Raw genomic sequence first — 15,969 nt, 5'->3', positions numbered from 1 at the left:
CAAACTAATGCCGCACATGCACAAGCTAATGCCGCACATGCACAAACTAATGCCGCACATGCACAAACTAATGGCGCACATGCACAAACTAATGCCGCACATGCACAAACTAATGCCGCACATGCACAAACTAATGCCGCACATGCACAAACTAATGGCGCACATGCACAAACTAATGCCGCATATGCACAAACTAATGCCACACATGCACAAACTAATGCCGCACATGCACAAACTAATGCCGCACATGCACAAACTAATGCCGCACATGCACAAACTAATGCCGCACGTGCACAAACTAATGCCGCACGTGCACAAACTAATGCCGCACATGCACAAACTAATGCCGCACGTGCACAAACTAATGGCGCACATGCACAAACTAATGCCGCATATGCACAAACTAATGCCGCACATGCACAAACTAATGCCGCACATGCACAAACTAATGCCGCACATGCACAAACTAATGCCGCACATGCACAAACTAATACCGTATATGCACAAACTAATGCCGCACATGCACAAACTAATGCCGCACGTGCACAAACTAATGCCGCACGTGCACAAACTAATGCCGCACGTGCACAAACTAATGCCGCACGTGCACAAACTAATGCCGCACATGCACAAACTAATGCCGCATATGCACAAACTAATGCCGTACATGCACAAACTAATGCCGCATATGCACAAACTAATGCCGCACGTGCACAAACTAATGCCGCACGTGCACAAACTAATGCCGCACATGCACAAACTAATGCCGCACATGCACAAACTAATGCTGCACGTGCACAAACTAATGCCGCACGTGCACAAACTAATGGCGCACGTGCACAAACTAATGCCGCACGTGCACAAACTAATGCCGCACGTGCACAAACTAATGCCGCACGTGCACAAACTAATGCCGCACGTGCACAAACTAATGCCGCACGTGCACAAACTAATGCCGCACGTGCACAAACTAATGCCGCACGTGCACAAACTAATGCCGCACGTGCACAAACTAATGCCGCACGTGCACAAACTAATGCCGCACATGCACAAACTAATGGCGCACATGCACAAACTAATGCCGCACATGCACAAACTAATGCCGCACATGCACAAACTAATGCCGCACATGCACAAACTAATGCCGCATGTGCACAAACTAATGCCGCACGTGCACAAACTAATGCCGCACGTGCACAAACTAATGCCGCACGTGCACAAACTAATGCCGCACATGCACAAACTAATGCCGCACATGCACAAACTGATGACGCACATGCACAAACTAATGCCGCACATGCACAAACTAATGCCGCACATGCACAAACTAATGGCGCACATGCACAAACTAATGCCGCATATGCACAAACTAATGCCACACATGCACAAACTAATGCCACACATGCACAAACTAATGCCGCACATGCACAAACTAATGCCGCACATGCACAAACTAATGCCGCACATGCACAAACTAATGCCGCACGTGCACAAACTAATGCCGCACATGCACAAACTAATGCCGCACATGCACAAACTAATGCCGCACATGCACAAACTAATGCCGCACATGCACAAACTAATGCCGCACATGCACAAACTAATGCCGCACGTGCACAAACTAACGCCACACTTGCACAAAACTAATGCCGCACATGCACAATATGCACTCTGTATATGAGATTCATGTCTTTCTCCCACAGGAACATTTCTGGAGCGTGGACAAGACTGAAAATAAAATCCCCCCAAACCTTATCCTACAGATATGGGACAATGACAAATTCTCTTTTGATGACTATTTGGGTAAGAAACAGTAACATGGGCGGTGATATCACAGATGAATGAAGCCAGGGCACCAGACCAGACTCCTCTCCAAGGGGCAGATAGAACATACGGGCGACATTTCCGCCTTTTCCAAGCCTTCTTGTTGTTCTAACGCGTGTCCTGATATTACACTGGAGCAGGGGTCCTCAAACTTTTTAAACAGGGGGCCAGTTCACGGTCCCTCAGACCATTGGAGGGCCGGAATATAGTTTTTAAAAAAAACTATGAACAAATTCCTATGCACACTGCACATATCTGATTTTGTAGTAAAAAAAACAATACAGGAACAAATACAATATTTAAAATGAAGAACAAGTAAAGTTAAATCAACCGGTATTTCAATAGGTAGGTAACTGTACCCAATAGGCAGCATAGGTCCCCAATAGGCAGGTAAATGTCCCCAATAGGCAGGTAAATATCCCCAATAGGCAGCAAATGTCCCCAATAGGCAGCATAGGTCCCCAATAGGCAGCATAGGTCCTCAATGGGCAGGTAAATGTCCCCAATAGGCAGGTAAATGTCCCCAATAGGCAGGTAAATATCCCCAATAGGCAGCAAAGGTCCCCAATAGGCAGCATAGGTCCCCAATAGGCAGGTAAATGTCCCCAATAGGCAGGTAAATATCCCCAATAGGCAGCAAAGGTCCCCAATAGGCAGCATAGGTCCCCAATAGGCAGGTAAATGTCCCCAATAGGCAGGTAAATATCCCCAATAGGCAGCATAGGTCCCCAATAGGCAGCATAGGTCCTCAATGGGCAGGTAAATGTTCCCAATAGGCAGCATAGGTCCTCAATGGGCAGATAAATGTTCCCAATAGGCAGGCTGTTTCCCGCTTATAATGCCATATGCAGGCTGTTCTCCCCCTTATAATGCCCCATGTAGGCTGTTCCCCCCTTATAATGCCCCATGCTGGATGCCACCCCCCATATAATGCACCATGCAGGATGTCCCTTTCTCACACCATATAATGCCCCATGCAGGATGTCACCCCCCATATCATGCCCCATGCAGGATGTCACCCCCCATATAATGCCCCATGCAGGATGTCACCCCCCCATATAATGCCCCATGCAGGATATCACTCCCCTGTCTTTATAATGCCCCATGCAGCATCTCACCCCCCCCATATAATGCAGCATGTCACCCCTCCCCATATAATGCCCCATGCAGCATGTCACCCCCCATATAATGCCACATGCAGGATGTCACCCCCCATATAATGCCACATGCAGGATGTCACCCCCCCATATTATGCCCCATGCAGCATGTCACCCCCCCCATATTATGCCCCATGCAGCATGTCACCCCCCCCATATTATGCCCCATGCAGGATGTCCCTTTCCCCCCATATCATGCCCCATGCAGGATGTCACCCCCCATATTATACCCCATGCAGGATGTCACCCCCCCATATTATACCCCATGCAGGATGTCACCCCCCCCATATTATACCCCTTGCAGGATGTCACCCTCCATATAATGACCTATGCCTCCATACATTAAAAAAAAAAAAAAAAATCCAATACTCACCTCACTTCTCACTTGCTGCCGCTGCTCTTGTCTGGACTCCAGCGTCGCGGCGGCGTTGTCCCGCTCTGCGCTGCCTGAGACGGCACTCGGGAGGGCGCGGTGTAAAGACGTCACCGCACCTTCTGACCTGAGACGTCACAGGAAGCGCAGAGCAGGAAGACAGCGGATCTGCAGAGGCACGGGGAGAGGTAAGTATCCGCCTGCCGGGGCCCTGAGCAAGCGGGGGGAAGGGCGGGCAATGGCACCGCTCTCCTCTCCTCCGCCCATAGCTCGGCGGGCCGGATGAAAGTCCTCCCCGCGGGCCGTAGTTTGAGGACCCCTGCACTGGAGTGAAGATATAGCTGAACCTTGGCGTTGACGTTGGAGGATTGGTGGTGCCTCTGTTAGACTCCATGGAGGACAACATTGAAATGATGATGTTGATGGTTTTGTATATTCTGGCAGCAATATTTCCATGGCTTGTGGAGATCCAGCTTGTGTAGGCAATGATTCTTGGGAAAACATAATCAAATTAGCTCTCCAATGAAAAAAAAAGTCTCATTAGTGTGTGGAAACCTTTAGGCACTCTTTCTCCTTTTTGGAGAAGAGCTAGTCTTAAAAGGCTTGTACCAAGAATGCAACAAAATTGCTTGGGATTCCACTACTCAGACCCCCATCAATCATGAGGAAGTTGTCCCAAGTATCCTCCTTGAATGTTGTGGCAATGAGGCATGTGCAGTGTTTCTCCATTCAAATTCTACGGGACTAATGGAGGTCACTGAATGCCAAACTTAGCTGCCTCTGTCTGTCCCATAGGCAATGAGCGGAGCTGCAGTTGGCATGTTTGAAGGACTCTCTATTCAACCAGGGGACTCAGGACCCTTCTCATGAGTGGGACCTCCAGCGCTCAACATCTTATAACCTTTTCTGGGAATCTTTGTACCATTTCTTTAATTGACAGATTTACCATAATTTGTGGAGAGGTGGGCAGAGACTTGTTCATTCATTTGATGAGGTTAGTGAGGACAGAGCCATATATGATGAGGCCTCATGGAGTCAAAGATTGGAAAGGATCTCTATCCCCTAGCACCACACAGTATTTTTGGAGAGGAATGTGTTGTTCTTGGGACCTCTGGTTGTGAATGTGACTTTACTATAGCCCGGAGAAGTTTCTAAGTTGGCCATAAATGGGTTAAATGGAAGAATTTATCCAATATTTCTTCTATCTGTATACGGAGGCCATCTTGCTTTTTTCACTTCTTTACGAGGAGGGCAGGGGTGTTTTGATCTCGTACCCTTTCATCTGCCATCTCTCAGAGAATGGAAGCGATTGTACTCCGCATGCAAAGCCCATTACACGGCGTTCCAGTATGACATCAGGAGCCCGGTTTACTTTACCGCTGGGCAGAGGAGAAGGGCTGTGTGATTGAACGAGGCTCCGGAGGCACACAACGTGTGGCTTTTGCTGACAGAAGCTTCTTTAATGGCGCGGCCAACTTTTCTTATGCTATGACCGCTACCTACCATGAAAAAGACAGGCATTTTTATGGGAAGCCGTGCCGACGGGATCCAGCACACATCTGGTTTATGTAGAGCAGCTTATGTGAAGTTGCTTTGAGATTGAACCAAGAAATCAGCGCAGGAACAATATCAAATGTTAATTCCGAGCTAAAGTGATTGTAATTGAGGTTTCTCTAAACAATGGCATCACCGCTCGCCCTCGCTGCCTGCTTCCCTTTTATCGTTTCCTGAGCCAGAGCAACGACCGGGCGCCACAGTTGCATTCTGCCATAGAGAAGTAGGGGGATAAGGGTGGTGAGCAGAGGGAGACGTAGAGTGGAGGGGCCCAGAGAGAGATTTGTAGTAGGATCTATCAGCTGGTGCCATCACAACTTTCCAACTTCCATAGAATGATAGAGTTGGAGGGGACCTCCTGGGTCATCTCGTCCAACCCCCTTCCCACCATACCAGGGTGGGAATTTTTTTCCCCAATGTGGAGCTTAGTGTTTGCCACATGTTTTTTTTTTGCCTTCCTCTGGATCAACATGTTAGGCAATGGGTTGAACTTGATGGACTTAGTCTTTCTTCAACCTTAAAAACTATGTTATCTTTTGGGTATTCTTCCACCCTTTTATCTGTGGATAAGTCAACATCTTATAAGTCAGATGGTGTTAGGCCCTTCACGGGCCTTTGGACTTGGGTGAATCATGGTTATTTTTTGTAGCTACAGGAAGCGACTAGAGGCAAAAGGAGGATCTACTAAATATTAATGTCACTTTTCTGGTGGGGTGCCCATACTTATGCACCTGTCAAATTTTGTTTGAATGCAGATTGCACATTTTCTGTTAGTACAATAAACCTCATTTCAAGGCAGAAACATTACTGTGTCCAACAGTTATTACATATATCAAACTGAAATAGCTGTTGAAGAACACCAATTTTTATAAAACATTAAGCTTAAGATTAATAGGGGTGCCCAAACTTTTTCATATGACTGTATATTCATTGCAAGGCTGCTCTTAGACTGTTCAATGGAGGTACGGTATATATCAGGATGCTTTCCTGACGTACAACTCCAATGGATGTCACAGTATTGGTCATAGGCTTCTGCTGACTAAACTATGTCATACACCAAGAAAAGAGTGATACAGATGTAAACCAGCCCAGTAAAGACCATGTCCGTAAATGGGAGTCATGGGATACTTTGGTGCATGCACTGGACACTGCACAAGCCTTGTAAATCCCCCCCCAATGGTTGTCAGTAGACCCTACTCGAGTTCTTATGTTTCTATACGTGGTGAAATACTATACATAAGTGACATACCTGAAATACATAGATCTCTTTTTATTTCTCCAGGTTCTGTACAGCTGGATCTGAACCGGATGCCGAAACCTGCCAAAACTGCTGAAAAATGTAGCTTGGACCTGCTGGATGAGTCCATTTCTGCTGGAAAAGTTGTTTCTCTGTTTGAGCAGAAGACAGTGAAGGGCTGGTGGCCATGTGCGGGTCTAGACGGAGACCAGAAGATCCTTGCTGTAAGGATTCATGAGTTTAGAAAACCCATTTTTATATCTTATGTTTGAGAATAAAAGGAGTAGAACCCCTTTATTTTTTATCCAGAGTGGTTGCCAGTTGTGGCAACCAGTGGCCACCTCATCAGGTTGGATGGGTTGGATTCCCCAAGATGGAATTTACCAGATATTTATGTTTTATCATATGCAAGTGGTAATACCCTGTAAACTACTGTGTCCACACAGTTTGGACACAATCATGCTATAAATATAGGACATTTCCACTAAAGCAGCAGGAGGCATGACGAAGGGAATATTCGGCGGCTTCAGAGTTAAAAAAAAAAAAACTAAAAACTACAAAAATAGTAAAGCTACATCTCATAATCTGTCTGTGTAATGGGAGGAAAGTTGGGGGAGATGTTGGGTGGCAAAAAGTCCATGAATGCAATGAAGCCCAGACCAATACTCCATACCTGGAGAGGTGACCCTATCTTATGTATCAGTCATTATTTCATTATTTTTAGTGGACTCCTATCTGTACTGATACCAAATAATCAAAAACTTCAAAGTCTCGGAGATATTGTAGAGCAGAGTGAAAGTTTGTGGTTGTCATATGCATTCTCTGGATATCTTCCGATCTTCTTCCACCATTTACATTCTTGTCTTTCAGGGGAAGATAGAAATGACTTTAGAGATCATCAATGAACAAGAGCATGAGGAACGGCCGGCAGGGCATGGCCGAGATGAACCAAATATGAATCCCAAGCTGGAGGACCCCAAGTAAGAATAGTCACTTTTCTTATCATGACATTGTAACAAGAGGTCAGATGGTTTTTTTTCTCCTCTATGAAGTCCAACGGCCCCTTCAATCTGACAATGGTGTTGGTTAAAGATCATCTTTCACCTTGAATGTTATCTTCTATTTCAAATTGAGACTGTGGTCCTTCAAACGTCTATTTCAATGCTGCAGAAGAAAAGCTTCCTCTTCTAGCGGTAGCGAAAAGGGTACAATTAGGGGTGGTGGCCCAATAATGCCACTTGTCCGAAATATCAGTCATCAGGGGTACACTGCCCCAAAACAAGCTGGAAGCCAGGTGCTCTCCTGAAGATTGAAAGTGAGACAACCCCTTTAAGAAAAGCTTAGAGCACCCTATTTGGGACTACCATCAGCCAAACTGGATAGTTGATGAAATAGTTTATTTTATGTGGCCAAGTATTACACTCATGCAGCTTGTTGTATCACACTGTGTAAGTACCAATATCATTATCGAAGGTGGTTCAGCATCCAGACGTCCACCTCTATCAGCTAATATTTTAAAATGTACTGTTTTTTTTTTTTGATGTCTCACACACAACACTACATGGGAAATATATGCAAATTATCTCAGCTGTAGAAGGAAGAAATCTGTCACTCTAGGTCTCGTACAGGTAGCCACACTGTAAGTCAATTTCCAAAACATATATATGAATAGTGATATTAGCCACATTTGACATCCATGTTTAAACACCTTTTTTGGAGCTCATGAATAGACATCCATCGGTGACACCTTTTTTTGGAGTTCCTTTTTTGGTGGTCATGTATAGATATTTATCTGTAGATACCTTTGTGGTGGTTATGTCTTGACATCCATCTGTGGACATCTTTTTTTTGTTGTCAAGCCTAGATATCCATCTATAGACACCTTTTTTGGCAGTCATATCTAGTCTTCCATCTTTAGACTCCTTTTTTTGGAGGTTATGCCTAAACATCCATCTGTAGATACCTTTTTGTTTGTCATGTTCAGAAATACATCTGTAGATACCTTATTTGCAGTTCATGCCTATTCATCTATCTGTAGACACCTTTTTTGGTGGTCATGTCTAGACTTCCATCTGTAGACACCTTTTTTGGTGGTCATGTCTAGACTTCCATCTGTAGACACCTTTTTTGGTGGTCATGTCTAGACTTCCATCTGTAGACACCTTTTTTGGTGGTCATGTCTAGACTTCCATCTGTAGACACCTTTTTTGGTGGTCATGTCTAGACTTCCATCTGTAGACACCTTTTTTGGTGGTCATGTCTAGACTTCCATCTGTAGACACCTTTTTTGGTGGTCATGCCTTGTCGTCCATCTGTAGACAAATTTTTTGGAGGTCATGTCTAGACATCAATCAGTAGATGTTTTTTTTGCAGGTCATGCCTAGATATCCATTTGTAGACACCTTTGTTTAGAGGTCATGCATAGACATCTATCTGTAGGCACCTTTTTTGGCAGGAATGCCTAGACAATCCATCTGTAGATACCTTTTTTGTCAGTCATGTCTAGTCTTCCATCTGTAGCCACGTTTTTGCAGGTTATGCTTAGACATGCATCTGTAGACACCTTTTATGACTGTCATGACAAGACATCCATCTGTAGACACCTTTTTTGCCTAGAACTCAATCTGTTCATACCGTTTTTAGTGGTCATTTTTTTGGAGGTCATGTCTAGACATCCATCTGTGGAGGTCATGCCAACTGTGAACACCTTATTTTGGCAGTTATGTCTAGTCTTTCATATGTAGACACCTTTTTTTGCAGGTAATGCCTAGACGTCTTTCATGCCTAGACATCCATCTATAGATACCTTTTTTGGCAGTCATGTCTAGTCTTCCATCTGTAGACACCTTATTTGCAGGCCATGCCTAGACATCTATCTGTAAGCACCTTTTTTGGTGGTCATGTCTAGACTTCCATCTGTAGACTCCTTATTTGCAGGCCATACCTAGACATCTATCTGTAAGCACCTTTTTTGGTGGTCATGTCTAGACTTCCATCTGTAGACACCTTTTTTGGAGGTCATGCCTAGACAACTATCTGTAGACACCTTTTTGGTGGTCATGTCTAGTCTTCCATCTGCAGAAACGTTTTTTGGCAGTTATGTCTCGAAATTTCATTGCCTAGACATTCCCTATAGGCACCCTCTCTGACAATGATCCCTAGATGTTTATCTGTAGACACTTTTTTTTGGCGATCATGACCCTCATCAATAGTTCACTCTGGTGGGTGGGTATACAGAGTATTCCCTATGGAGAAAAATATGCAAATTGCTGACTTCAAGAGGGAAGAAAATTCTCTCTAGTTACACCAGTGGGTCAGATATTGACTAACAGGGTTCCTCATGGTTCCTCCCTGTAGGTGGCACTAGTGAGCCCCTTCCTTTCTTCCTGTCTACCTGCTGTTTTACATACTTTTTTCCAATGGAGCATTGCCTGTAAGACTCCCTACCCCAGCTGGATCCCTTAATTGAGCTTTAAGTTAGTAGAGATGTGATAACCCAACATATAAGAAAGCCCAAAATAAATATATATATGTTGAAGTAAATACAATCTGCTTTCAGGCGCCCGGAGACCTCGTTCTTGTGGTTTACATCTCCATTCAAGACCCTGAAGTACATCCTGTGGAGGAGATACAGATGTCTCATCCTCGTCTTCCTCATTCTCTTCATCTTGCTGCTGTTCCTTGGAATCTTCCTTTATTCGTTCCCGGTAAGAAGCTGTTTTCCTGCTAAGAGTCAATCATTGACACAGTACAGTTAGAAGATGGTAGCCACCATCAGCCACAAACTACTGTTATATACTCATAGCCATGTAAGGGGACTCATCAGTTTGGTATAACTTCATAAAGATAGATTGAGTGATAAATATATGATTATCGGAGGTCCGCTTCGCTTGGTCCACCCCCCCCCCCCCCGATACTGAGACACACAGAATTCACACAGAAGACTTTGGTGCCTCAGTTCTTGAGATCGGTGGTGATCCCAATGGTTGGACGCTCAATGATCCTACCTTTATCACCTATCCTGTAGATAGCGGATAATGAATTTTGAAGAAATTTTATTTTATTTGGGGAAAAATTCATAAACCTTCATCCATATTTATTTACCACCTACATATTTAGGCAAATCCCATGGCTAGGTGTCATGCACGGTGTGTGAAAGACTAATTGCAACACAAAGAGATGAGGGGAGGGTAGCCCAAATGCTAGGGAAAGGGGGAGAGGAGACCTCTAGGCAAATCTAATATCACCCTACCTGTCCTACCAATATGTTTCGCACCTATCGCCAAACAGGAAACCTAATCCCTGTATATCTCTAGAGATAGGCCCTGGATAAGGAGGGGGGTGAGAACTGGACAGTCCCCACTATAAACTAAAGACAACAAGGGAGACAAACAAAGGGGAGAAAACTTAGCTTGTGCAGACACCAGACAGATAACACCAAACGTCCTCCAAGGTCACTGGAGAGGAAGTTAGCCGACTGCTGTTGCTCCAATCCTTCACAAAGGAAAATGAGAATATCACCGGCGACTCCCTGAAGCAGACTGAGAGTTTATAGACACCCAGACAAGGGTGTGTCAATCAGAGCAGGAGGGAGGATGCTGTTGAGTCCAAAAGTAAGAAGAATTAAGAAGGCGTCTGCAATGCCAAACGCAGTGACCTTTTACAGCCAAATGCAGAGCGACTGTCTGTTACATCTGACACTCCTGTGACACTAGGTCACCATTTCATGTATTCAAGTTGAATGTCATGCTGAAACATTTTGTAGTTGGATCATACCGAATCTCCGCAGCCCCTTAAAACAACTGATTGATAGGGATGCCGAGAGTCGAGTCCCACTAATATTGATGACCTATACTAAATGTAGGACATCAATATTCCTAACTCAGAAAACCCCTCTAAAATTGGCACTGACCTGAAGTACTTCTATATTTGTTTGAGTAACCATTGTATTGCATTTATACATTGATCTACTTTGGAAATTTATATCATGCTCAAACAAATATAGAAGTATACCATACAATATATAGTCCAAATATTACAGACGGATACCAATGCAGAGGGAATATCAAGGAAAAGACTAATCGTGCATAGAGACTATAGTTAGAGTAAGGTAGAATAAAGTGAAGAAACCATACAATGGGGAGTATAAGCACAGTGGAAATTGATATCATGCTGCCTATATATTTTTTTCTCATCAGCTATAATCGCACTTTTTTAATAATAATTTTTATTTATACCTCCCTGATGGTTGCTTCCTAGTATGTGTTTTTGCTCAACCCAGAGTTGGATTCACAGATACACTGCTCAGTACTTATGCATGATGTCCTCCTTGATGTTGCTTCCTAGTATGTGAGAGTTGGATTCACATATACATTGCTCCATACTGCTGTATAATCCTCTATGGTACTGCTAGTCTCACCCCAGTGCAAAATTCAAAGCTACACTACTCAGTACTCCTACATAATGTCCTCCATACGTCCTCCATGCTTCTGCTGCCTCTGAACATGTGCTACATAGATGCAGGAGAGCAGGAATCCCTCATGTCTGTGTGTGCTGTGAATGGGAGACATCATAGCAGCCAGTCTACACCCACTAGCTCAGAGACAAGTGAGTATTGGAGACAAAGAATACACAGACAAAAATGATGAAAAAATGCAGGATTCAAGTCATATAATGGGTACAAATGGTGTTACTCTTCATGTACAGCTGAGTCTGAAGAGTTACCTGAAACATTAAGAGGTTTCCCAGCTTGTAAAAATGATGGCTAAATGATCATTAAATAGTAATTTACCAATCTTTTCCTATTGGATTGGCTCCGGTGCCCCTATATTCTGGTAGCCGCTCCAGTCCCAGGTCTGTGCTGCTGTTCCTCTAGTTCTCTACTCAGCACATTGTGTGTGCCAGCGCTTGACCAATACTTGGACAACCCCTCTTCTTTGATTTATGAACAGAGAAGTGGTTGGTTTTAAGTATTGAAATTCGGTCAATGAAAAAATACAGGAGTATGACCCATAATCAGGTTGGTTTTCTGTACTTTCCTTCTCATCTACCATGAATAGGAAGGACGGAGAGTGAACAAGTGTGGGTCTCCCCATGACTTGACATTGGCAGGATGGAGAACTTGAACAAGTACCATCCACCATATTAGTCCCAATTTGCTTTTTGGCAAGAGGCCACCTCTTTCTATGCCCCTGCCATGTGATTCTCTATGCACAATTATGGTGATCTACCATTTTTTCTCTTCCAGAACTACGCTGCTATGAAACTGGTGAAGCCGTTCAGTTAAACTACTGCAGAACGAGTGTGTGCTGACCACTGCTGAGCCCAACCTGGAACCTCAGTCCTGAAGACCCCTGCTGTGCGGAATGTATCATAGACATAAGCCCACCTAACAGATATCTACCATGTGCACTGCGAGTATTTATATCATGTAAAGTCATCGCAGCTTATTGAAAATGAACAAGGTCGACCACCATATCATCATCCAGACATGAGGGACAGGGATGGATGTAGTGATATATCTCATGTCCACATTTCCATAAAATTCCGGAATTTTTTGGAGATGATGGTCTACTACCTACCTGCTGACATGTTCCATCATTTATGATTATGTCATTTAGCCCAGTCTCTATACACATTATACAAGTGGAAGTATTTGTAGGTCATTGCACGATTTATTCTTCAACGCATATTTCCTTTTCATAGTAGCAGGTCTTGAGGCACCTTTGCAGCCCGTAATGCTTTGCCCTTGCCCCCCACCAGTCCCTATTATTAATGTTATAGGATCAATGGGATTTAATTTGAAAAAGAATGGTATCATGAAGCTTCAGTCATCTCTAAAAATAATTTGCTTTCATCAGAATTATGTGTAAGAGCGGCCAACAAAGTTGAGTAATGGCAGTGGTCAAAGATGTTGTCTCCCCAGCTCAGGATCTCTACGAATGTGGTCATCATGAGATCATTGTCTGACTTGACCGACTATGATGTTACTGAGATCTACTGTATCTGCTAACGTGGATACTAGGACCAGTGTAAACCATTGAGGTTCACCTTCTGCCAATTTATTAAAAATACTTCTTCTAAGTGTAGCCTATTGACATGACCTGGTTGACATGCCGGGGTTGGGCACTGCCAAGCCTTCCTGCTCTCCAGCCACGAGTTTAATAGAAATTCTTCCTTGAGACAAAGACCTGAGTAATATGGGACAGATTGATTGCTAGCGATTCGGAGTCTGACAATCCTGTCAAAAAAGGCAGAACTTTCTACCGACTGCTAGATCCTAAAAGTATCCAAACTGGATTGACACCGTGCCGTTCCAAATCTCAGTTTATGTTATCAATGAGATTTCTAGTAGAAGTACATCAATGTTGAGATCATCGTTGGCCAAGGCTGGAGAATGACTCCAGAAACTCAACTTTTCCATGGCTGAAGCTGCCATCTTGCCATCATCTATGACTTAATAGTTGGCATATTTCATCACTTATCATATAGTATTATTATATCAGATATGAATGTACTATCAATACAGCATGTGATTCTTCATCCCTTAGCTTTTATATTCTCGTCACTGTGCCTTATAGGCTGTGCCAGTCTATCTTCCACGCTTAGCTCTCATTATATACATTGTAATAGGCTTTATACCTCGAGTTTATATGTAGTGATGCAGTTTGCAGTGTTTATTTCAGCTACAATGGCTGTTACAATATCTCAGGAAGGAGTTGTAATTTGCTGACATGATTACTATTAGTCTACTTTTACATTTTCATGTGCCTTTATGCTGCACTTTACAGGACTTTTTTAATCATAAAGTTCTTCCATAAGGTCTTTACATATACAGATTGCCAGAAATTATCATCAACAATGCAAAGAAATGAGTATTTTCAGCAATTCTTTTGGCTTCTATAGACATGAAGCCGGTTGGCAGGTCCTAATAAAAAAAAGACCTTCTGCACTCTAGATATCCAGAGAAGGTCCAGAATCAAGAGCCCAAGTCCATCCCAGGTTTCGGGAATAAAATGTTAATCACTCTTGGCGACAGCAATCAACAAAGTCAGATCAGTCCGAATTGATTGTCATAGTCAGTTTATCCCATGGCATCAATATAGTCAGAATCACCTGATCCAGGTTTCGCCTTCATCTTTTCCCATGACACCAACAAAGCCAGATCAGCCTGACCTTCAGTTTCTCCCTGGACTTCAGCAAAGTGAGATCAACTCAACTCATGTTTTGCCTGTAGTTTCTTCTGGGATATCAAGAAAGTTCTGGTAGATCATCCCGAAACAATTTTGCCCGTGACTTCTTCCACGGCATCAAGAAAGTATAATCAGCCAGTCTTAATTTTTGCCTCTGGCTTCTTACAGGGCACAAACAAGGTTGGATCATCTTAATTAAATTTTAGCCTTCAGCTTTTTCTGGGACATCAACAAAGTCTAATCAGCAGTACTCAAGTTTCTCCTTTGGCTTCTTCTGGGGCATCTAGTAAAGCAGATCAGTTGGACTCGAGTGTATCTCCCTCAGCTTCTTCTGGGGCATCAACAAGTAAACTCTGGTTTGTGAGTTTAAATTATTTACACTTAAATTCCCTCTGATCGGGGTGAAGCTCTGGTGGGGTCTGTCTTTGGCTACTTCTTTTGTTAGGCAATATAGGCGCTAAGACATGCAGCTGACATTGTATCTGGCCGAATGCAATTGAGATTTTACTCCTGGAGCCTGGGATGGTCTTGGCCTCCTGGCCATGCGCCTTTGATGAAGAGGTAGAAATAGAGGTTTTCCCGGATGCGTGCGAATTTTAAATGGAAGGTGGGGGAGGAGCTGATAAATCATTCACAGCCACAACACAATGTGTCAAGAAGGATAGAAAATCAGTATTAAAGTCCCATAAACTCCTTTAAAGTATATTTCAATGAAACAGAAAGATTGTAGATTATTGAGAAATTATCCTGTTGACATTTCTTCCCCCCCTGTTGCTGACATAAAACTACCCCCTTTACAATTCGATGACGTTTGGAAAACTTAATATGAATTGGATTTCAGATAATTGCTGATTGTATCGGAATATCACCTAGGCGGTCTAGTATGCAACTCCGCGTCAGTATTAGACATGCGTCATTTCTGTTTGTTTTCTCATATTTGAAGAAATTTTGGGATTTGGATCCCTCAGGTGTTATAAATGGATTATTTCACAATAAAAAGCCTTATATTGCACTGAAGTCCCTTTATCTCAGTAATAACAGGGACGAGAAATAACATTGATCAAAATCAGGAAGAATATGTGAATGCAATAAAGTGGAATGAAATCTCTGTAATCAAGGAGAAATGTTTGTCTGTTTGTTCTTCCGACGATCGTAATGGAGCGGCTCTAACCTCAGGGTATATGATGTGTTCATACTACATTTTCACTAGCCACTAGGGAGAATTAAGGGTCAAATCAGGACTGCAATGAACTCCCCTTGTCATACTCCCGAATTGCTAAAGATTAGTACCCTCCTCCAGAGAGGACACCAAAAAAATGTAATCTACCCTCTTTTTGTATCCACCAGATGCAAAACTAATCTCATACCTCCCTAACTAGAGATCAGGGATCTGTCACGGGGATAGAAGATGGCGGCGTCTGGTGACCCGAACTCTTGCACTTGTTAGAACTGCTTCACCATCATACCAACAGTGCAGGTTTTCTTTGCTCTAGCATTGCTAGGGTTAATCAGTTCAATTGATCTCCCGGAGCTCTCCATAATGGATTGCCTCAGCTGTTCTGTTTTGGACACTCCCCTCTTGTATATATGCTTGCCACTAGCATTTTGGAATTGCCAGTGATAGTTCATTCT

General features: G+C 43.5%; 1 protein-coding gene across 8 annotated transcripts in view; it reads left to right on the top strand.

The window, feature by feature from the left end:
* The window catches only part of DYSF (dysferlin), a 680,318-nt gene extending 664,841 nt beyond the window's left edge, over nt 1-15,477 (top strand). For 4 of the 8 annotated variants that reach the window (XM_073649582.1, XM_073649538.1, XM_073649547.1 and 1 more), the window contains 5 exons: nt 1,704-1,803; nt 6,191-6,369; nt 7,016-7,125; nt 9,705-9,852; nt 12,393-15,477. In XM_073649582.1, the coding sequence (XP_073505683.1) occupies nt 1,704-1,803; nt 6,191-6,369; nt 7,016-7,125; nt 9,705-9,852; nt 12,393-12,431 (576 nt within the window). In that variant the 3' untranslated portion in view covers nt 12,432-15,477. The remainder of the gene's footprint in view (nt 1-1,703; nt 1,804-6,190; nt 6,370-7,015; nt 7,126-9,704; nt 9,853-12,392) is intronic. The other 4 variants (XM_073649592.1, XM_073649556.1, XM_073649566.1 and 1 more) reach the window with 2 other exon arrangements.
* Nucleotides 15,478-15,969: the final 492 nt, after the last annotated feature.

The sequence above is a fragment of the Phyllobates terribilis genome, unplaced genomic scaffold (assembly GCF_046119375.1).
Source record: "Phyllobates terribilis strain yellow unplaced genomic scaffold, ASM4611937v1 Scaffold_1__5_contigs__length_1240528914, whole genome shotgun sequence".
NCBI lineage: Eukaryota > Metazoa > Chordata > Amphibia > Anura > Dendrobatidae > Phyllobates > Phyllobates terribilis.
The sequence above is the reverse complement of the archived record's forward strand: the minus strand, read 5'-3'. Positions and strand labels throughout refer to the sequence as shown.